Consider the following 25,561-nt stretch of genomic DNA (forward strand, 5'->3'; position numbering starts at 1 on the left):
AGCTGATTGCTTGGTAGCAGGAAAATCTGCTCAATACACCATCTTCCTCCCGTCACTGCTCTGCTGTAACTTAGCTGGCAATACCCATGGAAACAGCCAATTGGGAGTATGTGTGTGTAAGTGACTGTGTGTGCATGTAAATGTGGTCCTGCATGTGTTTGTCTGCATGTGTGTGTGTCTGTGCTATCTTTGTTATCCTCTTAACTCACTTGAGGTCTGCCTTCTCTCTCTTTAATCCCCAGAACACACACCCACACCCAACAGAGGAAGAAGCATGGGGGAATAATTGAAGAATATACGGCCGTTAGAAAAAAAAACAGTGATTCTGCCACAGGGTGAAAACTGAAAGACTCAAATCTGTGAGGGGGAGTATAGCTGCGCTTTTCGGGCTCTTGTTAGGAGGATACAGCTGGGAAAACATCATACTGTAGCAGCTGCTTCATTAGATTATGAAAGAATTATCACTGAGAGAAAATGAAAAAAAATTCACAGTTCAAGTTTCTCCTTAATTAAAGAGAAACCTTTTTGTTTTCATTTCCCAAATGTAGCCTCACTTTCACAGGCACTTAGTGGAGGGAAACAGCTAATAAACTGAACACTAGAATGACCAGCAGGTTGAAATCAGCAACGTGTTGCAAAAACATCAAAAGTAAATATTCAGGAGGAAGTATTAGGCATTGCTCTTTGATTGAATGGCCAAGACAAATAGGTTGGAAAATACTGATTAAGAAGCTGTTCCATGTGTTGAAATAATTGTGTGTGTGTGCTTAAGGTGTTGTTATCCTCTAGCTCCAATAATAAAGTAATCATTGCTTTATTTTATAGGATATGTGGTTAGCTTTTACAGCCATGCCTAGCCATAGCTTGGGGTTTATTGATTTGATTGAAAAGCTGTATTCTTGTAGAGAAATGCAATCACTGACAGCAAATTCTCAGTTTCAGCTGCCCTTCCTGGGGCGTCAAAATCAATCATTTCCCCTCTTAACACCAAACACAAATTCACACACATCTCAGACAGATCCCCTCCCTGTACTCCCTCCAAGCTCTCTCTTGCTTCTTCTCTAGCTCTCATTTACTGCCATGTCAAGGTTGCAAAACAAGGACATATTTTGCCTGAAAGCGGCGCTTTATCCTTCAAAATAAATGTGTACAATGTGTCAAGCTTAGCAGAAAATCTATTTAAAAACAGCCATGATTATCAGAATGCGAACTAGATTTAATTAAATACATTCATTCTGACTTTGGGTGTATTCAGTGTTGTTTAGATACCTTTATATGAACTTATTCAACATCTACAATCGATTGTGTTTTATTTTGAAAACCAAAAACCGGAACCTGTGTTGTATCCACGATGATAGAACGTGTTTCCCTCTCTTTCTCCTCACAACACCCAGTGGCTGTCTCTCTACCTGTCCCTCGCGCACCCGAACAGTTGAAAACATCCTCGCGCTCGGGAGGGGATCTAGGATTTGGAACGAGAAGAGGAAGGGAGACATCACACACTCTGCTCCACCACCATGCAGATACTTGGGCTGCCTTTTTTGCTGTTATGCCTCATCTGGGGCCACTCCTGCGCTCTCGGCGGAAAAGGTAGGAACATGAGAAAGAAAAAGATGAACAAAAAAACAATTTGTCTTCGAAATGTTTGACTACGTTTTCGCGTTTGAGTTGCACAAGTTGGAAAGTCGGCACTTACCGTTCGTCCAACAACTTCATCGCCATTTAGGTGTTTTTGTATCTTTCTAGTTAAGTTTTCCATAATATTCAGTAGCTTGCTCTCGTGCATCAATGCATAGTTACCGTAGTTACTCAAAGTTAAAGCAAAGATGGACAGGGCAATTAGCGGGACAGGTGTTCAGCTGGGTGGGAAGTTGGAGCTTGTTATAACGCTACGTAGTTTCACTGTAATGTGTTGTGAGAGGGAGTATATTAAACAAATTGATGAATGATCACCAAGAGGCTAATATACAAATAAAGAATAATTAAAATGACAAATTAGTGGATTACTTGTTAACCCATTACTGTTCCCTACAACCCAAGATAACGTCGTATGCTCCTAAATGTATTCAAATGTGACATTACATAAGACAACCAAAAGCAGCAGGTACTCACAAATGTCCAATTTAAACTGTTGTTATTTTACTTTAATAAGAAGCATGATACTTAATATAGAAAAACATATTGGCTCAATAGTAATAACATCACCCGTAGAGGTTACTAGGAAACTATTCTTTACATAATATTATGACTTGGCAACCTATAGCATGCCCCAGTTGCTCTTGAAGATTAACACTATTAACATGACATTTATTGAGGATATCAGAGGTTTATGTTCCTGGTCATGACTGTCTGGTTGGCCAGTGATCTGGAGATGATTTCTAACTATGATAATCTATTAGTGCTCGGGGAGGGCAGCCACGGTCGGGGTGTAGCACTAAATCACATCCTCACCCTGTGATGCTCTCAAACATCACTTTCCCTCTCTCAACACACACACACACACACACACACACACACACACACACACACACACACACACACACACACACACACACACACACACACACACACACACACACCTAACTGGTATTGCCTATGAAGGGCAGCAGCGGTTTACAGTGGTATTAATTGGGTCTCTGGAGTGAGAGCGCGGGGCTGACTGGCTGTCTGCGCTTAACCAAAAATAATTTCCCCTGTTTATGAAAGACCTCCATATGGCCGGGAGCCAGAGGGAAGGCTAAGTAGGTTTCGACACTAAGTTTACAGAGAAGATCCTGTTTTGTGAAGTGTGAACGCAGCTTTGATTGCTACAGACAGTTGTCATCAGCTATGCAATGCGTAATCTGCTTGTCTCAAGGCCGAGTACATTGTTATCAAACTAGAGCTGCAATGAAAGACAGAAAATATTGCCTACTATTTTAATGATTAATAATTGTTCATGAAATATTGTGAAAAATGCTGTTTTCAGCCATATTACATTTAAGGTCTTTAGGTTTTGGACAGACAGGAGGTAATATTCAGGTTAATCAATCATGACATAATGAAAACATCCCTATACCAAATATTTTATGGAATGGATACATTTGATTTGATTATTGTCAGGAATGATAGTAATTTAATAAGATTTGATAAACCTGTGTATGGTTAAGAAAAGCCACTTCCTCTTCACTTTCAAAAAAAGGAATAGATTAAGGCCCTGGATGTTTGTTGGCTGTATAACAAAGACACACAGCGAGTTTTTGATTTTGCATTTACAAGCTCTACAAGCTCAGCAGAATACAGTACGTACACGAGACAAAGGCTTGCCGCTGAATACCTTTGCATAAGTCAGGGAATAGACCTGAGCAGATGAATGCAACACAAAACAAGAAGATTTGAAAGGGGTGTTGAAAGCAAAAGAAAGGGAGAAAAAAAAAATGGAAAACAAGATGAGATTTATGGGTGTCTTTCAACAGAGCCGTCTAGCTGCATTATCCTCGCTGGAACATAAATCGTGAAGGCGATGTGGAACGCAGCAACATAACTCAGGTTTTCCTCGTCGGTGCAACGACTGGTGAAACAATGTCTGGCAGGAACGGCTGGGCCCGTCCTGTCACTCTTTTCCCCTTTACTATCATTTATGCCCTTTATTCTCTTTTCTTTTCTCCCATGCTTCTCTCTCTCCCGTTGACTCTCCCATTGTTTGTTGCTTTGCTCTGTTGAGCTGATGCTATTCAGAGGGCAAATGTCAGAGGAAGGGGATCGAGAGAGAGGCGAGAGCAACCTCATTCTGATTTCCAGAGCTGCTTCTCTTTCCCTCTCCACTGCCCTGGATTCTATTCCAAAGTTGTATGGGCTTAAGTGAGTTGTGTAAATGGTGAGGCAGTCCTCTTTCTGTCTGTCTTTGTCTCATCTGGAGAGTGTCACATTCCCACTCCATCCCAGGTACCTCTATTACCAACACCTTCCTCCGTCCCATTTATATTCTCTGCCTTTCCCTGTCCTGATTTTCTCCTAATTTCACTCCCATTGTTCCTTTTCTCCCTCCAAACTCCCTCCATCGCAAACCTTCTCCTGTACTTTCTCTAGTTTATTTTTTAAATCTCTAATGCCTCACAGAGTAGAACAACATGCACGTTTGTGAAATGTTAAAATGTCTGCCTGAATGTGGGCAATTGTGTTGAAAAAGACTGAGCACTCTTGTGCTTTGTGCTGACGAGTGTGGAGGAATTTCAGGTCTGTGTGCTGCCGGGCGTATATGCAAATGAGGGTAGAGATGCAAATTATTGTCCTAATTTGGATGTTAATTACTCAGTATGGCTAATTATAATATGTCTGATGAGGCGTAAGGTGGAGGAGAGGAGGAAAATGGAAAGGCTGCCATAGGATGATGTATGTGTGGGGATGAGATAATGTGTGTGTGTGTGTGTGTGTGTGTGTGTGTGAGTGAGTGAGAGGTGTTTATGAGTGTGTTGTGTGTATGCCAGTATCACAGCAGCTGGTCCAATGGCTCCGTTGGGGCCTTCTGGTCAGCAATGCTCAATATGTGGTGGATAAACATTGCATGCAGTGCTGACTTCTGAAACACACACACACACACACACACACACACACACACACACACACACACACACACACACACACACACACACACACACACACACACACACACACACACACACACACCAGGTTAATATACATAACTACTGACAGTTGGACAAACAGCCATTAGATCCAACACTGCACAGTGGGAGCTGTTTTACAAGAAACATAAAAGCGATGTGAAGGATCGAGGTTAGAGATGACAGTCTCCCGTTATCGTACTGATGCATTGACACGTCCAACCTCTCGGACACTTCTGTATTTTAAAAATATCCGAGTAAACACTTGTGTGTGTCTTACAAAGACACTCACATACTTCCCCTTCAGCAGGTGGCAGGCTGTCTGTGAATGACTGAGCATGTGCTGTGCAGGAGACAGAGGGAGAGTAGAGAACCAGTCATTGGAGAGGATGGAGCAAAAAATAGGTAGAAAAAGAGAAATATGCTGTGCGCGCATGAGTGTCTGCATCATTTCATCATTACCCTTTTAAATGATTTGTATTTCTTGATTTTCCTCTATATGCTTTAGGAACACAAATGACACATCCGGAAAGTTGGAAAGAGAGAATGGGACAGAGAATGATAGAAACCTTCGTAGACCATTACCCTACAAAAACATTAGAGCTGTTGAAGCAACAATAGATATGTTTTGAGCGCAATGACCGATTGGACCAAGCTGGCCCTGTCGGTTGTAGTCTGGGAATTGAGACTTTCGGAAAGTTGTTAACTTGAAAATCATTGTTTGTATGGTATTTGTGAAGATGACCTAACTAGTGTGTTGCCGAGGGAGCACAGATAAATAAACCGCTCACTTTAATGTGAAATTTGCTGTTTAAAAAGTCTCACCTTTTCTTTGTATACTTTACTGTCCATGTTGCCAGATGCCGTAAATGCTATGCTCCGTTTATGGCCTTTTCAGCGCAACCACTGCTAGGTGCCATCCATGTTGGTTTTGGTCGATATGTGAATTTCTTGCAGGATTTGCGAGGATTCAAACTGCCTGAACTCAAGCCGTCGTTCTGACCAGTTGTTCTGTATGTTGTCATAAGGTTCATGGCTCTTTCTCACTGGGAATGTTTGAAGAACAGAGCATAGGTTGTTGTATTCCATTCAATGACAAAAGGCTTCACTTACGAAATGTTCTTAGCCTTGGGCTTTGTTCAGATACAGCAAATGGATTTTCATGATATTAGTGCAGTTGCCTGAGGTGTACATTTAGTAGTTTCATCACCTCGCCTGAAAACCTCTATTCCTCACGAGTAAAGGTTAATTCCATTTTTCTCCATGAAGTCCAAAGACTCATTTGTTGACATTTAGCTTGCTTTGTATTGAGATTAGAGTCAACACATTGAAAATAGCCTTTGTGTTGGCGGCAGATCCGAGGGCAAATACTGCAGATTTTGTGTTTCTTAACTTTCTTCCTTGTAATCATTTGTTGTCTTCATATTAGCATGCAAAAATACAAATGTATTTTCAGAGTTGATCTGAATAAAGCAATGTTCAGTAGCAGCTATCAGACTGAACTAAGGCGCTGTGTCTCTGCTGTGTCTCTGCTGTGTCCCCTGAGCCAGTGTCATTGCAGTGTTATCTATCGTCTCTATATACACAGGCCAAGCAATCCTTTATTAAACAAGAGGCCGCGGTCTGTTGTGCCTCGTGATGAAGCCTGAAGTTATGAAGACATGCACCGCTGCACACTGTTTTAATTATAATTCCAATACAAACGTATTAGCCTTCTGTGTATTTGTTAACTTAATAATACATTGTGTTAACGTTGTAGTGTGTGTTCAGCCAAACATAAGAAACGCGCACAGATCCACACACACACCCCCCCTCACACATCGATTGAGTCATCTCCTTCATCTTCCTTTCAACTTGTCCTGTGTGGGATTCTTGTAGTCAGTCCAAAGCCTCACTACGCTTTGAAATGGCTTTATATTTGATTTTTCTTTTTGTATCGCTCCTCCAGTAGCAATCATGAAAGACACATGTCTTTTCCATCATGAGATATGGTTCTGGAGATGTTTTACAACCACATGTTTCCGTGTATATTAGAAAGGTATAGGCTACAAAGTGAAACTACATAGTGTTACATCACCGGGGCGACGATAAGTCACACCAAAGTATTTTTAGTTTTTCTATACTTTGCCTACAAGGTAACTCGGTGTGTGTGTGTGTGTGTGTGTGTGTGTGTGTGTGTGTGTGTGTGTGTGTGTGTGTGTGTGTGTGTGTGTGTGTGTGTGTGTGTGTGTGTGTGTGTGTGTGTGTGTGTGTGTGTGTGTTCAATCACGTCCTCATGCATACACAGACTCATGCACCTGGTGTACCTGGAGCTACAATCGCTGCTCAGAAAGAAAGGAATCACAGCAGGGAGGCAACATGAAAGCATGTCCTCAAGAAGAAAGGTTTTAATATTCACGAGTCATCAGTCAGAAATGTTATCTCTGTTTCTCTCTCTGTCTGTCTCGCTCTTTCTTCCTCTAGGTCTCGCTCTTTCTATAGCACCACACCTGTCTCTTCTTCTCCCCTTCTGGCAGCAGCAGCAGCACATTAGATACGAGGCTTTGGATTTGTGTGTCAGTGCAAATATTCCTGTTTCTCCTCTCGGATCACTTTCACATTTCTCTCTTCTACTTCCTTCTGTAAAGCTGCCAGACGCAGGCCTCACCTCACAGAGAGTTTGTCCGCTCACCTTTGCCCTTCCGCTCTCTTCCTCTGTTCTCCTCCTCCTCTGCGCTCCAATGTCACCGTGTTTTCAGGCGACATTGCTGAGTTTGTGAGTTTATCAGATTTCTATTTTCTGTCTCTGTTTGTATATGAATTATTTATGCAAAAAGTAATCTTAGCAACCTATCATGGTAACATGCCTACGTGAGACAACGGCTGACTATGCACTTCATGCCTAAGATTACATTTATATTGTGCTGTAATGTTGCATGGAAATACATAGAAATGTGTGTTACAGGCAGATTAGATTCATAACAGAACATATCCTTGTTTATCTCCTCCTCTCAAAACAACCTAGACAGAAATGCTATTCTATTCTTTCATCATTTCCTACTTAAAACCTCTCCTAAACAATGACCTCTTTGATATAATAGCAAAGGAATACATTTGGCTTGTCATGTGCCTGACATACTTAATCAATCCAAACCGAATTGGAAAACAGGTTTTAAGAAGAAATACAAAGAAATGGGCAGAATTTATTTTCAAATATTCTTGTGTGTAGATGTTTGATTACAATTCCCCAGTGGGAATAAAATAAACTAGTTTGTTTTAAATGTGTGGATCCTTTGAAAAAGTGTATTATATGATAAATCCCTCTTTTGTTATTGCAGTGTGTTCTTCCTTTTCTGCTCAACTGGTCTATTCTCCCTCTAATATAAAGACAAGAAAAAGGCCCTTTTAAATAGATTATGTATTTTGGCTTTTGCAGAACTCTAAATAAACATGAAGATAGTCTGAACACTGTCATGTCCTTAAACAAAATGTAAACATTTACATTACCAAGACTCCTCAAATCTGATCAAAATCTGCTACAGTTTAGCACTTACACAAATATTGACTTTCTGCTTCTGTTCTCAGGGACTTAATGACCTCATTTGTGTTATCCATGATTAACTGTGGGCGAAGAGCTAATATAACGCCTTGATCAAAGTGAAACAAGTGGTGATTGTGAGTCACCTCCTAACTTACTCCCCGATCCATACATTTAGTGTCAAAATAGAGCCTCAATTTCCCATTTGTAATGTCCCCGGCTCTGCCTTTGTTCTTTCCATTTGCAGTTTGATGTATAGTCCGTTGTTGCCCTCGGAGTCACTTGGTCCTCCTCCTCTCTACGTTTTAATACACACTCATCCAACCTTTCACCCTGTCTGCTGAGCACTCACACACAACCTCGCTGTTTCCACCTCCTCCTGTCTCCCTCGGTGTGTCCCAAACGAAATGAGCAGTGCTTTCCCTCCCATAGCTCTGGGGTCAGCGCTGCAACATTTCCCATCAAGTCCTTGTCACATCTGATGAGTTTTAATTTTTACTTACTCTGGCGTAATGACATTTTCTGTTTATTTTATTCATGGTCCACAGCTTTCGCTGTAACAACTCTGTTCCCTGTCAGCGAAAAACCCTATTAATCTTTCTGCAATTTCAGCACACTCTGATGACGGTGCTTACCCAGGTTTTTCAAGCTCATTATTGTTAATCGATTGACGTTCATCATCGCACAAGGAAAATGAAACATTGTGTTTATTGTGTCTTGTAAAGCACAAATGTGCAGATAAACATTAAAGTAACTCGTATTCACTTCCTGAGGCGATACTTCCTCCTGCAAGGTGTCAAGGGGAGATGGAAAAGAAGGTGTTATTTGCACATGATGGTGCAGAGTACTTACCGTAAGGGTGTGTGATTGTGTGTACACTGTGTGTGTTGTGTAAAAGTTTAAATTGAAAGATGGTTCATGAAAGAGTAGCTGGGTGATGGTATATCGTCACAGACTCTCCAACACCCTATAATTACGATATTTGATGGAATGTTAAATGATATGCATTTCTGCCTCTTTAGTGCTTTTTTTTTCTGTCGAGGATGAGTGCACATCATAATACATCGCATCAGTTCCTGTATAGTTTTGTCAATTAGAAAGGTGAAATACACAGCACTGTAAACAAAAACACTTCCCCTTCTCCCTTAGCGTTTGTCTCATCACAATCTTTTCCCTCTGATTAGACAGTATGTTTTTACCAGACAGTCAAAAATGACTCCTGTGTTAAATAAACTTGTGTGCATTGTTTTTCAATAGTCAAAGGCAGCGAGATTAAATAAATGACGGTACTCCAAACAAAAAAGCCTGGCAAGGAGAAGCAAGAATGTCCTCTTCAGTTTATCCGTCACAATGAACCCACGTCTGAACTGTTACATTTCTATTCAAATGCCACGGCTTTGTGTGAGGCTCACCCCCATATCTTTGTGGCACTTTTCCTCTGTAATTATAGTCATTTTTCTTCACATGCTGACAATAACTGTATTGTGTTGAGTTGAAAAGACAGCGCCACCATTACTGGCACATCACATTGGTGTGAACAAATTACTAAGTGTAAAACAAGCAAATACTTGAAACAGTCAGCCTCTTGCTATGGCAACATACTCTTATTATCCTCCTGAGACGTAACGATTAACTTTTCACCAGAACACCTCAGTCAGTGTGCTTTTCTCTTCCAGATGATTGGATGAGTTCATTTAACTCGACAGAATACAACAACTTTATAGCTTTCATTTTTCCATTTATGGGATCCACTGTCAGTAGGATCCTGAAATATGTCGTACAGTTTATAAAGCGCTAGGTCCACCTGGAGCACACCGCATTAATAAATGTATCATTTGCCTTTTATGGTAAATATCAGTCACGTTTTAAAGCTTGGATCAGTGGTGTTTTGAACCTATTTATCTGTCCCAGGGGATAGACACATAGTGGGAGAAAACGCAGTGGGTGTAAAGGAGCGTTTTTGTAAAGGATAGCCGGAGTCCCAGAGGCAGTTGTGTAAAGAGAGGAGGAGGACAGGGGAGGACAGGGTCACGATGAAAACATCAGAGTTAAAGTGTAAGGAGGTGAATAAGAGAGCCCTGATCACACTGATGTATTGGTTTGGGATGTGTTAGCAATAAAACACATCATCAATCTCTTCCCCTTCTTCCCTCCCCTCCTGTGTGACCGCTCAACCATTATACTTTTATTTAAGTAATTGCCCGGAAAATGGTTCTGAGTTGTCATCGGAAAGGAAAGTGCTCTTTTTAGCAGCTAAGGCAGCTTCGGCTTGCAACTTAGGGGCGTTTGCCTTTTATTGGACATTAGTGAGTGTTATGTCTCTGCCTACCTTCTTCGTATACCTTCCCTCCCACAGCTGCCCTTCTCTGACATGCCTCTCTCCCTCATGCACTATTAAACAGACACTCTCATAGACACACATACACGGTACACTTTCACTTAGCAGCTCCTCAGCCTCTGTAATAAGGCTGCTCTCCTCCCCAGTAATGGGGATCTGCTGTGAGTGGAGTGGTCCAAGATGGCAGCTCCACAAAAGGCTCTGACAGATGCTTGGGAACGAGACACATCTGGGAGAAGATGGCCAGCTAACGCCTCTTGTTAACACCCCGACCCTTCTCTCTCTTTCCGCTTCCTGACAACTTTGGAGGACTAATACGAAGATTGTTTGCATTGGTTCTCACAAAGAGGTTGAGACGTTATCCAATATTAAAGTGCCACACTGTTTACCTCCCAAGGTGTTGTTTGCCTTGTCTATATTGAGACCATGGGGCTAGAGGAGCACATAAAGGGGAAACACTTGTAATTGCTCAAAGTCTTGAAATGATTCCCCATCTGGGCTTGGGTAGGCATTCTGTGGATGGCACTGTTATATGCAGCAGACTTTCTTGTTTTAGTTCCATGTTTTTTTTAGACTTCATAGCAATGGTGTTATTCTGGGGAAATCTGAGGCGCTGATGCTTCGCTCTTTATTGCAGAATATGTCATTCCTCCCTGTTGTCAGGTATTGATTTTAGGAGAAAGGTGATGATAAACAATGTTTTCTTTCTCGCGCCGATCCCAGTGGTAGATTAAAACAAACTGCTGAGAGTAATGTGGCCTGGCTTGGTATTCAATTCAGAGAATGCCTTGCACTGCCTTCCTACTTATGACACTATAGGAGGATAATACTCCAAATATATCATATTCAACCCCGTACCCTGTCACATTTCTTATGCTGAGAGATGGCATAGAAACTAAAATCATGAAGAACAAATTATGAAATCGAACACAAGCATCTTTCCTGCCTGAGAACTAGTGCATCTGGCAAAGTGTTGATAATGGTTCACATTGCACCACAGAGACATCATTTGCCATGTCATCATTCCGGAACTCACTAGAATGTTTAAATATCACCAGTAGTTGCCTGATATTGTGCAGTCTGTCATATGAAGATGATGACAGACTAGATGACAGTCACCTCCCTGTCCTTTTTATTTATAAAACCTCAAACTTTTTTTCTCTGGTATTTGCTATGGAGCCAGAATTGGGCCAATATTCTAGCGTGCAAAACAAGCTACTCACGAGCGAAAAATGTGCTTTTACACGCGCATAAAATGACCCCACGTGCATAAACCCCCGTGAGGGCTGTCTCTCTCGTGAGCTTGCGGGGGCTTAATCTGCGCGCCAGGGTCATTTATCGCTCGTGAGTAGCTTGTTTTGCGCGCTAGAATATTGACCCAATTCTGGCTCCATATTTGCCCCACTTGAGAACGATGTACAGCATTTGCATAAACAAATACAGAAGAAAGAGTAAAGAACCCCACAAGGTGAGACGAGCAGGGGTAGAAGAAAGACGGTATGGAAAGGGAACAGAAACCAAGGACAGAGGAGAAGCGAGAGATGCAGAGAAAAGTGAGTGTCATGACAGAAAAGAGAGGGAGGATAAAGGGAGAGAGGCTGTGTGGTGTGGTGTGGTGATGTTTGCCATTGCCACTCATTGTGTGGCGTTGTGAGCGGTCGGCGGCGAGCCCCGGAGCGATTCATCATGATTATGTGGGGGTAGGCAGGTAATGTCACAGCAGGCAGGGCTGGGCACAGTGGAGGCACACACTATTTCTGGGCATCTGTCTTCACCAGCCAGGAAGTAGTTGGTCACATCAGCCTGTGTTGTTTCTCTGCCGCGCCCTCTAAACATTTCAGGCTCTGTCGTATTTTCTTTTTTCAGGTCGACTCTTAAAAATATGTATTGTATATCGGTGACGTGCTATTTGTTTACAAGTCCACATGATGACTTACTTTAACATTTACAAATTGATACCGTGCCTAAGCTTCCTCTGTCAGTGTTTTTGGTTACTCCTGCTCCCCAATCCTGACTGTCATATAACACGGAGCTTCAGTGACTCATTAAAGACGCATTCAATGTCAAACGTCAGCTTCTGTCTGCCTATGTTTGGCTCTCACCCCCTTCTCTCCCCCTCTCACCCTTTTTCTGTGATTCTCTCTCTTCAGCCTTTGGATGTCTCTGACACTTCATGTGGCAAAGACTGTCATCTCTAACCTCGATCCTTCACATCGCTTTTATGTTTCTTCTAAAACAGCTCCCACTGTGCAGTGATGGATCTAATGGCTGTTTGTCCAACTGTCAGTAGTTATGTATATTAACCTGGTGTGTGTGTGTGTGTGTGTGTGTGTGTGTGTGTGTGTGTGTGTGTGGTGTGGTGTGTGTGTGTGTGTGTGTGTGTGTGTGTGTGTGTGTTGTGTGTTGTGTGTGGATGGGTGTCACGTGTACCAGTGTTGTACTGTGTCGGGTGGTAGTGTGTGTTCAAATTAGTTAGTCGACAGTCTACGTAGTCTTTACGTCAATTAATAAAGAACACACCAAAGAGAGGTTTACAAAACTGTATTTTCTATTGGAAGCTATACAGTAACATATAAACACTGCATTTTAATTTGTGTTACATGGCTGAGTAAATAGCAAACACTGGACTCACAAAACGAGCAGCAAAAAACTCTCTGTTTACATAAAAGTGCCACGTAAAATCCAAGGCGAACAGGCCGCATTGCGCCAACACTTATTCGCTGCTCCCCACGAGATAACGTCCACCTTTCCGATTATTTCTTGGTTTGAGACACCAACAATTCGACATGTGCAGCGGAAGGAGGCTGACCGGCTTCGGTGGACAGTGTTCGGGCGCTGCAGGGAAAAAACCTCTCACTCGGGTTGCTTGTGGCGTGGACATGTAAGTCCAGGTAGCTCCGTGAAAGCGGGGCAAGCGGTAGGTGCACGTTTTCTGCCCACCACTCCAGTGGATGTATCCATTGTGGGGTATGCGTGTCGCTGGCAAAAGGTTTAAAAAAATCCGCTAGCTCATCATTCCGCATCACTGTTGACCCGTGTTTTCTTGACTGTCGTTGCCTCAGTTCAGTGCTGTGACGCCGGTCCGTTTTCACTGGTGCTAGCTTAAGGCTTTAGTGTAGCTTGTCGGCAGCGGTTGTTTCATCTTAGATGGTTGCGCATAGCAGATGCATTTGTATTGTATTCGAGTACAGCTGTTATCTTATTCTATTATTGTGTTATCTTTTCTTTTTATTGTGTGTAGTTGTTTTTATCATCTTTCGTGAAGTAACTGCCATACATAGAATTCGTATCTGTTTTTTTTTTTTGTTAGCATTGTCCCTTTTTTTTCTCTCGGTTTTTTACTCTTCTCTTTATATTTGTTTTCACGACTTAGTCTACTAGGGCGCCTACGCGCGCGACTACGCTGGTAAAGGTAGTCGGACTCAGTCGACTAGTCGATTAGTGGTTGAAACCCCTAGTGGTGTGTTGTGTGTGTGTGTGTGTGTGGTGTGTGTGTGTGTGTGTGTGTGTGTGTGTGTGTGTGTGTGTGTGTGTGTGTGTGTGTGTGTGTGTGTGTGTGTGTGTGTGTGTGGAGTAAAACATACTTTAGTGCTTGCAGCTTGTCCTGTTTGTGACAAGTTTGTGGGTGGGTGTTTTTAGGACACACACACACACACACACACACACACACACACACACACACACACACACACACACACACACACAAATATGTAATGCCATGTGTACTTGCTGTACATTGGGTCTCTAATGCACAGTGCGGTGGCAGAGAGGTCTAAATGATTAATGATCACCTCTCTGGTGTGTCTGCCAAGGCTGCAGCTAAAACCAGTGTCATTCTCTCTTTCTGCTGTCACTTCATGAATATTGTATATGTTATGGACTTGCTTGCCTTAAAATATGTCCACTTCATTCAACATACCTCCAATTGGTCAAGTTTGAATCCATCTACTTATCTAACCAATGTTTTACTTGTACATATTAAAAGTAAGCAAATACTGTTTTCTTGGAAGCAATGCCTCCTTTTAACTGTCCCTACTGCCAACTTATCTACTGCAATATTAACTCAAGCTGCGCTCTCTTCTGGAAAGCTTCTCACATTATCTGATCCTTCCTGAAAAAATAAAAATAATCAGTATGTTTAAATGTCAACGGATCCAATGAAAAAACTCAAACCAAACATTTAATAGTCTTAACAATCACACTATGTATTATAGTTTGTGTACTTAGCCAAAGCCTTATATAACATATGATTCTTTCTCCTACCATAAAGAATTTTCCTGCCGTTGACCTCCAAACACATAAATTGCCGCTATACGGTAAAGACCCTTATATCTGAGTTGATTCCTGTTGTTTATAAAAATGTCTTTATATTTTCCCAATATTGATACATTAGCACTAATTAGTTGTGCATACTCTTCTAGTATGACATGATGACGTTCATTTTGGCAGCCAGGAAGAAGTCATATACAAATCTGCAGGGGAGTCTAGTGGAGTTTGCAGCCGTGCCAGCTTTCTTTCTAAAAAGACAACATGCGAGCAGATGGGACTGTGCATCGGGCGCACACAACTCTCTGGGATGCAGGACAGCCCTCGGGTGAAATACCACGTTTTTAGGTGAGCAATCTTGAAAAGAATCAATTCTTCTGAAAGAACAAACAGGATTTTAGCTTCGAGCCTCCTCCAGAGCTGCTGAAGACGTTCTCCAGCTGAGTTGTACTCCTTCTGACAGGTAAACTGAACTTAATGGAGTGCGCCCTTAAGACCAGTTAGGCATGAAGATTGTGCAGCACCAGGCTGTTTGTTGATTGATAAATAATTTCTTTAGATGTAATCCAGAAACATCATTAAGCAACAAAGATAAAACACACCACTTCATGTTGACGACATCTTTGAAACCATGTGCCTAAACTGGGCAGGGACTGTTAAAGCAATAATCTCCTGTAATCACCTAGGTGACAGTGTATGCTACTGAAAGGTATTAGCGTGCTGCGATGTGCGGGTCCTTCAGGAACATGATTACCTGTCTGCAGAGTTGCACTGTCAGCACAATCTTGGAGGCAAACGGAGCAGAACGTCGTTTAGTTTTTTTTTATCTTGACAGTGTGCTTGGCCAGCTGTTTAGTTGCTTGTGTGCCCTTTATTTGTATCTCTGTGATATGTGGACTAGTTTGTGTATGTTGTCTTACAATGCTTTCAGTTTTGCTAAATATTATATACTTTTGCTTTTTCCAGGTTAATGTTTGTTTCCTAATTACATTACACATAAAACCGCAATCAACACCCTCTCACTCCCCGTACTGTCATCAACACCTACAGTGCGCTCGTTTGCAGACATCTCTGGATAACACTTGATATAATGAATAACATTGGATAACACACATCTTGGTATACAGGAATGAACCGCACTCAAGGTGTGAGTGATGTATAAAAATGTGTTTCTCATTAACACTAATATTGCAGTCAGGTTGAGTTTAATCTTCACGGGGTCCAGCTATAGCCTACATTATATGCAAGTGATAACAAGATGTATTTATTTCTGTAACTAGGTTGTCTGTGATGTTATTTATAGCATGTTGGTTTCCACCGAGAGTTTCCTACTGTGATTTGAGTTTTTCACAGTTTTTGTAAGTAGGACTTTTCACAGGGTTTTGTGCCTTTCACTGTGTTTAGAGGGAAGAGCTAGAATAGATGTGGATTGTTGAGGCTTATAATGACCAGTACACACTCTGACATGATTCCTTGTCATTGAGTTCATCAGGAATTGTGGCAAACATTTTACACTTGAAAAAAAACATGTTTATTTAATAGCACTAAACTACATCAAACTATTTTTAATATGTCTCAAAAAATATAAGACAGGGTCTTTGTGGCGAAAAATTGGTCTGGCATTGAAAAAAAAATCTAAATTCTTGCATTGTAACAATGAGAACCAGATAGAAGTGTCAAAACAACAACTCTTAAGTATTGATTTTGGCAGAATCAATGTCAGCTAAATGCTCTAGTTGAATATTGTGTTGGGCGATGCAATAAGGCCAGGGCTAACGGATAGTGTTTAAATCACGTATGACTAAATGATACCCATTTGGGAACCGTCCACACTTCCACTTCTCCACTTTCTAGAGTTTGGAAGTCAGCCAAAGCTTTTTCTTTGAGCTAAGAACATGAAAAGGTATAAGCTTATCAGAGTCTTTAATAGATGAAGCACATTTGCCTTAAGTGTCTAAAACTGATTAGCTATTCTTTGCGCTTCAACCCTGTTTAGGCTTCAAACACCAGGCTGCATCCCACTGATGCTAAACAGTGTCAGACGGTTTCGCAGTGCAGCTGTGACAAACACTAAAACATCTTTTAAGCCATCATTTGAGCAGATGCTGATTTTGAAACGGTATCACACCCGCGTTATTATTTCCATTATCACAGTTGCAGAATAGACCCTACTGCAGAGCGGCCCTGCTTTCACTGGTAATGGCATCATTCTATTTCAAATTGTTAATGAGATATTTAGAGATGGGAGTTGTTGTGTGGAGCATTCAAAGAAAGCTGCTGTTATTACCCTGATCAGTCATTTCACTGAACAATATCGCTCTGTTTTCACAACATGTGTCCGGTCAACTGGAGACATTATTGGAGCCTTTTTTACCTAATGCTCTGGTGAGGGGGGGGGAGCCTGTTAAATGGATCATAATCACTTAAAAATGGCTCTTTCATGCCTCTCTCTCTTTAAATGTTGAAATGTTTGGAGACGCACAGCTTTAACTTCATAATGCCAACTAAATGAATGCCACATATGAATCCTATTGCTCACCATTGACATCGATTAACAGCCAGAAAGAGGCCGTGCTTCATTCTTTCTGTCAAATTATTAGAAAATTCACGAAATACAATATATGCAAATTGGGCCTCATGTACATAATTATGAATACTTTGTATACTGGTAGAAATGTGCAGCTTGTGGGTGGAACATCACCTTCATTGTCTCTTTATGTCCCCCATGTACTCATTTGTCTCTTTTATTCTCTCATCCACTCCTGTAAGGCCATCTGTAGATTGTCGTCTGTAGACACTTAACAGTTGGTTGCACATCTCATTAGTCTGAAAGGAGCATTCTTAATAATGTGACTTTTCCTTCATTCCCAAGCTTTAATGCCCGGCCCCTCCATGGCCCTTTTTAAGGTGACCTTTGAATAATCAAGAGGAATTAAAGGGAATTAAAATGTGTAATAGTGTGAAGCATCAGTGAACCCGCCGTTATGATCTATTACAGACAATAAAGCCTCTGTGGAATTGATTTGAAAGACAAAGCTTCATATCCTAAAGATGTTAGTCTCTTTGTAAATTAATTATTTGAAGTCATCTCAGAAAACAAAAGCATTGTTAGCTGCTACTATCTTGTCCAATGCTTTATGTCAGATTTAATAAATGAACAATTTTCAGCACAATTTGTTGAACCTTATCTTTGTTGTCGTCGTTGATTTCCCCCTCTTCCTGTGGGACGTCAGCGCCGTCCTGCAGTATTACATTAAATGTCGATTGGTAGCAGCAGAGGAAGAGAGGAAATTGACACTAAGCTTTCAGAAATCCTCCCCAGAGCGATGCGTTTGGTGAGACTGTTGGATGAGTTTGAAGGCGTCACACTCACACAAGAGTCATATCACCTAAACCCTGCAAACTGCGCACATGTACGCACAAAGAGGCCACACATTGTGCAACAGCACACTGACAGATTGACAGACAGGTCAGCAGGCGGCGGCAGGAAGACAGACAGCACAAACTGTGAGAGAGGGAAGAGCTGCCGATGTTTGACTTTCAGACTGTTGAAAGGACGGAGAAACAGCGAGATGAAACGACACACAAACAGATCAGCACATTTCAAGGATAATTATTCCCACTGGAGTTGTTTTGGGGAGTAATTACTTTCCTTCAGGATCCAACACCAAGCAAAACTAAGTAAAAAGGAGGAAACTCTTGCTGGAAAACATTTGTTCTTTAAATAAACTTTCAGAATCTAAATCTTTTCGACCTTTTCTTTTCAATACCCAACAAAAACATAGTTAACAATAGGTATTAATAAGCAGCTATAGCTTTAGTGAATCAACCTTAGTGGACTTATAAAGGAAATTGTCTCAATAAAGTGTAATTTAATATATATTTTGGTCTTCCAGCCAGATGGGATCATACCTTGAAATGTGATGTATTGATTAAAAGTGCACTTATTATTCATAATTGATCCTAAAACTTTGTATTTCTACCTTTCAACTATTTTTGAATGATTAAACCATAGCATGGGGGAAAGGAGGCAGGTTCTTTTCTTTTTTTTGTGTTATTCTTGTTAATTGTTGTAAAAAACGAATTTTAGTGAATTTGCATATTTTATACTTTTGAAAATTCTCAATATAGGTCTATTTAAAAAATGTCCTCGCCAGCTTGCTATGGCCTCATCACTACCTGTACTTCTGTTCCCTTCACCAGCTTCACTTAATTGATTGTAGGAATAACGAGCCTTGACTGATTGTTCGGCAATCAACCACTTCTTACCAAAGACTTAATGAAATAAAAATGTTGTGAGTGGATTTGATGCAAATGTCTCTGTGGGTTTGTAATGGGCTAAGGTTAATACAAGGGCAGTTGTCTTTGGCTGAATAGTCCCTTTTTGAAAACTGGAGCCACTCATCATCATTTGACCTTGTTGTTAAGAAGAATATTTGCGCTAGGGGAAACACTGCTTTGTATTTTCAACTCACGTGTCTCTACGATATGTTCATGCTGTCATTAAGATAAAGGATAATGGCATAGCTTCAGAATTCAAAAGTCTGCTTCCTGTTGTTCATATATCTGTGTATTTCTCACCTCCCTCTGTCTCTGACAAATGTTCTTTTCTGCTGTGACAAGATAAGAGTAAAATACATTACAGGACAACCGAATGATTCCTGATTTGATTTCACTTCCTGGAAGAATGAGTTTGACGGATTCAAAACATCCCGGGAGGCAAAATGAATAATCCTTCAGTCTCTCCTTATTTCCCTTTCTTCTTCCGTGTCTACTTTCTTCTCTCCTCTTGTCTCCCTTTGTTCCTTCAACCTGGAGAACTTTTACCTGAGAAGTGGGGTGGGCTGTCACTTTCGTTATTCTCTGATAAAACTGTGCATACTCTGTTTTACTTCACTCATCATTCAAGTTGAATATTCTCCCAAATGAAAAAGGAGATCGTCTTTACCTCAGCAGGTTACCTCAGCTCCACTGTATGTAAACAAAGTCTTCAAGAAGTGTGTTTCTCTTTTTTATCATTTCTTTTGTTCGATCTGTCTGTTATATCTTCCTTGGGACTCTAAAATATTTTAAATGAACATAACGGAGTAAGTAGTGAATTCATTATTAATAAACATTGAGATATTTCTCTAAATATGTAACGCAGATTCTCATCGAACTAAATAAATTCCCACTTGCAGTACAACATGTGAAAGTGAAAAGCCCTTGTGTTTTCCGCTTGCTGTCATGTATATGTATTTTTTACTTTATGGTAATTTTTTAGGCAAATGTTTTACCTTCTTTTAAAACATTTTAAAGGCAGGAACAAACCTCTACATTAATGCACACAATGTACAACAATAACTGTATTCTTTTTTTATTACTGCTGATTTTTTTTAATTCCTTTTTATTCCAATCCATTGCAATGTAAATACTGTTATATTTATATTTTACTATATTCTTTTATTATTTGTAATATTTGTTCTAGTTCTCTATCTGTGTTATAATTGTTGTTTTACTTCTATGTATGCACCATGACACCTAGTCAAATTCCTCGTAAGTGTAAACCTACCTGGTGATAAACTAAGCTAGTATTACATGTATACTAGACACCGCTATGCGTATTACAAACACTTACCTTGAAGAGTCAATGCACCTTTCTTTTCAAGCTGCAAGCACTACCCTCAGCTATCATGTTTGTCTGGAAAAGCACAAAGACTTAATGTCAATATTCTTGTTTTTCTTCCTCATCCCTCCCTCTTATCATCCCCTCAATCCTCCCTCGTCTGGTCATGAGTCTGGACATCATTTATCACTTATTCTGAGTAATCCTTTTAGAAGGGAAATGAGCTGGCTCCCTATTTGTTCGACTGGTACTTAGTTTGGATGCAGCGTGTGTGTTTACATATGAGTGACACTCTAGTCTGTGCCCTTGTTAAAAGGGGAGGTTGGTACTTTGAAAAGATGAAATTGTTTCTTTGTGAGCGTGGACGTCGCTCTCTGCATGCTTTGTGTTTTGGTGATGCATTGCCGCAGTCCTCTTCACAATGACATTTCAGTACCACCAAACATAAAGGAGAGGATTTCATTGAGTCTGATTTCTAATTCTAGTCAATTCAGTAAATCAATCCACAACTGCATTAACACTTTGGTTTAACCTCTTAAGCCCCAAGCCTGTTTTTCAGGTCTCAGGCTAAAAAATGACATTCCCAGAACAAATGACCATATCTTCCCTTCTAAGAGACCTGAAAAACAGGCTTGGGGCTTAAGAGGTTAAACCAAAGTGTTAANGTACTTATTATATGTTGTACTTTGGATTCCTAAAGCTTTTAGTCTACTAACCCATCATGGGTTTCACTATAAGTAAAAAAGAAATGTTGGGACGGACACTATAATTTACAGTTTTTTTAGATGTAATCTAAACTAACTCTAAACTAAATTAACTAGATTGAACTATGTTCAATCTGAATTTTCTTTAAAATAAAAAACATCTATATTGATTCTGACTTTTCTACATCCAACTCACAGGTTTATCATTACTTTGAGAAAAGAGATTATTAATTTAACCCTTTTAGAATAGAAGGGAAGATATGGTCATTTGTTCTGGGAATGTCATTTTCGAGCCTGAAACCTGAAAAACAGGCTTGGGGCTTAAGAGGTGATTCAAGACTCAATTTTAAGGCTCAGGTGAAAAAGGTCTGCAACAGGGTCAATTTCAGTCCGTCAAATTTGAGGTTTACCAGAGACTGCATGTCAACAGAGGCGGCTCTGACGTACATGCACTCTATGGTTCTATCTCACATCACACACTGCTTAACAACCTGATCACATGCCTGTACAACCACNTACCATTTAAAATAAAATAAAAAAGTGCCAGTGATTGACCTCAATCCCTCCTATTCTTCCAATATCCTGATGAAAAATAAAATCTCTCTGTTGCATAGGCCACTGTTTGATCAACGCGAATTGGGTGTGGGTCCTTGTACTCTGAGTCGGGCTAACGTCCACGCTAGCTTCCACGCTAGCTGCTATAGGTTTTGCATTGAGGTGATACTTGAGGCTTGATGTGCTGCGGTGATACGCAAATTCCTTTTTGCATAATTTGTGAACAACCGTGCTCTTATCGATGCTTCCATCCGTCCGTTTTTTAAAACAAAATGTCCCATCCACGGGGCCAACCAAAGCGGTCTCATCAGCTTGTTCGTTCATGTTTGACTATTGTTTACTGTGGTTTGTTGTTGTTTGAAGTCATGAGCGTTAGTTGGTGCTCCAGTATAATCGGTACCCCTGAAACTCATCCAGTGAGAAACGTTCCGCGGTGCAAAAATAAGTGCGATTAAAATGCGTTAATTTTTTTAACGCGTTAATTTTTGTGTAATTAATTAATCTTAATTAACGCGTTAAAGTCCCGGCCCTAATTTCTATTAATCATTTTCGGCCTTCGGTTTTCGGCCAACTGTTTCCTATTTTCGGTATCGGTTTCGGCCAAGAATTTCCCATTCGGTGCACCCCTAACGATAAGTAATAAGGGTATCTTTATCTTGAGTTCTGTGCCAAGTCCGTTAGCTTTTTTTCCGCTCAGGGGTCATTCTTATGAGACTTGTTTTGTTTTGGTAAAAATAGTTCGCATCGTCAGTTAGCTGAGATTATTCTCGTTAATCTGGTATAACACATTAATAGGTTTTTAAATGTTAAGAAGCCCTGAGAGACACAGTCTCGAAAAAAATGTTTCACGAGCGCAGATTGGGGGGGGCGCTCGTCCTTAAGAGGTTAAATATATATGCCAACATTAAACTATTGGTTTGAGAATGCGTTTAAAACAGCCTCTACTGTCAAGCTGTTTTCTACTCGCATCATTAAAAACCATGTAAATGCAAAATGATAATGCAACAGGAGTCTCTTTCTGTCACTAAGCACAACAAGATGGAGCAATGTTTCAGTATTTGAGCTCTCCCTCTTCCTCTCTGCATTGACCTTAATGATTGAGAGATAATGACTTTGTCAATACAGATTTAAGGCTGAATGGATTAAGTGCTCGAACAAACAACGCTCCACAAAACTTTAAACTATTACTGCAAAAAAAGACAAAACCCATAATTGACTTCTTCATACAGAAGTCTTGTTTTGAGACAGCAGCTCTCCTCCTCATCCTTGAAACACTCAGACAGAATCACTGAAATCAACAGAAAGCCTTGACTGTTACATTTGGACTTTTTCAAGGAAAGAGCAGATTCCATCTCCTCTAACGGAAACATTGAATACATATACTATTTGCTGCTGCAGTATAGCCTCCAGCCATTCACAATGTTAATGACTGAATGTTACCTTTGACTTTGTGAGGCCTTAATACCCTTTTACCTCTTTATTACTCAGGATTTGACTTCAATATTTGTTCTGAATTAGAACATGACTTGGCATTAGAGTGCTTTGATAAAGGTACAGTCATGTACAGATAATGGAAATATGTTTTCAGTATTAAAAATGCTCTTATTTAACTTTGAACCCATAGCTATGATATTATGACACCTACGTCAGAATGAGCAATTAAAACCAAAATGAATTGAATAATGACTTCCTTCATCCCAATCATTTCCATTTGTTTCCATTATTATTCCTACATACTAGCAATAGGGACACCTTTTTGAGAAATAATATGCTATGTTGCAATTTGATGCCTTCATTTAAGATTGTATGGGCTGATCTGGTAACTTTTTTTATTGCTAAAATAAAAAATTCAGCAGGTTATATCTTTTGCACACTTAACCTTAATTCAAGTTTTCAGGCAGTCTGTTCTGTAAAAGTTAATCTATTGATCCAATCTGTTTAACATTCTGATCTTCCCCAGGTGCGTCACTCATCCTGATACTGTAAATACCCTCTCATCCTCTTTAGACTACAATCCATACATCCCCTCAGCTCAGAGCTGTCTAAAACGACTCTCTAATTGAGATGCTTCCAAAATGAGAGGAAGAGACAGGTTGAGGAGGGGGAGAGGGGGAGAGGAATAACACAAACTGCAGGAGAGTAGCCCAGGGCCATTGATCATTTCAGACAGTAGACTGAAAAAACTGATTTATTTATGAATAAACGAGCAACGATAAAAATACAACATTTACTGAGATAATGTAATTACTTGTGTTGAAATATGGTTAGAGCTTCTTCTGTTTTGAATGATTGCAGGTTTACTCATGTTCCCTTACTTTCTTTCTTTTCATTTTGTTATTAAATCTCTCCTTCTCTCCCCCTCTCTCTCTCTTGTCTTTCTGTGTTTCTCATCACACCATCACAGTTAGAAAGCCTACATTTCTTCTCCTGTATTGGCCCTTTTTCCTCTCTAGATGTATCTGACCTGAAAAAACTCCCCACATTAGTTCACTCCATTTAGTTTTAGATGAAGAAGTTTTCCCCGGATTCAGTAATGTGTCAAAATGAATAGGTCTATCCTATTCGACATGTTAATGCAACATATCTCAATTAATTTCACTTCAATGCCTCCATCCATCTGTCCACATTTCTTCCCTTGTTAATAATTTGGATCACGAAAGCAGGCTGGCGTGTACCTGAGTAATAATTCAATAGTTTTTTGCATTTGAACGTTCTTAAACCAGTCAGAAAGCACTCGCCTACTTTCAGAAAGGCAATAATTGCAGAGTAACCTAGGTTCTGATGCTATAACAATGAGGACATTTCATTTAAGTTTCTTTGTACTGCTGTTCGCTCATAAGGCATGGACATCACAGAATGGAGAGGGAGCAGCTGGCAGGGTGAAGTCTTTTTAAAATAGCCACATTCAAGATGGCACATTTGCAACCTTTCACTGTAGCAACGCATTAGTTCTAACTTTAAGAACCCTTAAAAACCTTTTGCATTTGAGCTGTTTATACAAATACTGCTGAAGTTACTGAAAGATTCCTTATAGAGAGATAGATACAGTAAATAGAATTATTTTGTTACAGCAGTGTGTTCAACATGAAAATACAAATACTTAAAAAGTGAAATAGAGAATTAACAATTACAAATTAAATGAAAATGAAAAATAGTATATCGAATAAACAATATAAAATATTCTGGATAATAAAAATGTTCTTAAAAAGAGTCCAAACTAGGAAAAACAACTACAGGAAGTGAATGAAGCGATGAAGTTCTGATACTCTTTCCACAATTACAAGTGAGCAGAGGAGATGCTTTCCCTGCATGCCTTGCTGTTAAGGTCACAATTCATAGCTGTGAATCCCAAGGAACCTTGTCTCGTCTTATGTGGCATTATCGACTTAGGTCAGGATGTCCCTGGATGCCCTGGGGGACGATCAACACCTTAAAGCTCCTCCTCTACCTCTCTCTGTCTTTACCTTATCTGTGACACATTCTGTCAGCCTGTCAGCACTGTCACTGTTATACCTTTCTGTCAGTCACAGTGACAAAATGGATGTATTAAATAGTATCAACATGTTCTAGAAGTTGACATTTGACGTCACAAATACACTGCCGTATAAGCTTGGTTTGTAGAGATATTATAAATAAGTAAAGTAAAGCCATGTTGCATTATATTGCAGCAGCAAGAACCAACCAGATACTCAATGGATCCATGTTTACAGTGTGTTGTTGTTTTTCTCCTCCCACCTACACACGATGCACACTGAGCGCCAATATACTAACAGGACAGGTCAAGCACAATAACACATTGTAGCACATTCACTGAAAAATACACTGAACAAAAATATAAATGCAACACTTTTGTTTTTGCTCCCATTTTTCATGAGATGAACTCAAAGATCTAAAACATTTTCTATATACACAAAATAACCATTTCTCTCAAATATTGTTCACCAATCTTAAAAAATCTGTGATAGTGAGCACTTC

The 25,561-nt window shown here is 40.2% G+C and overlaps 1 protein-coding gene across 1 annotated transcript in view; it reads left to right on the forward strand.

Moving 5' to 3' along the window:
- The first annotated feature begins 1,429 nt into the window (after positions 1 to 1,429).
- Positions 1,430 to 25,561, forward strand: part of LOC104944513 (calsyntenin-2-like) — a 117,656-nt gene continuing 93,524 nt past the window's right edge. Inside the window, exon 1 of the mRNA XM_010770057.1 lies at positions 1,430 to 1,590. Coding sequence (XP_010768359.1) covers positions 1,518 to 1,590 — 73 coding nt within the window. The 5' untranslated portion in view covers positions 1,430 to 1,517. The remainder of the gene's footprint in view (positions 1,591 to 25,561) is intronic.

This window comes from Notothenia coriiceps, unplaced genomic scaffold (assembly GCF_000735185.1).
Source record: "Notothenia coriiceps isolate Sejong01 unplaced genomic scaffold, NC01 NC01_scaffold00008282, whole genome shotgun sequence".
NCBI classification, from domain to species: Eukaryota; Metazoa; Chordata; class Actinopteri; order Perciformes; family Nototheniidae; genus Notothenia; species Notothenia coriiceps.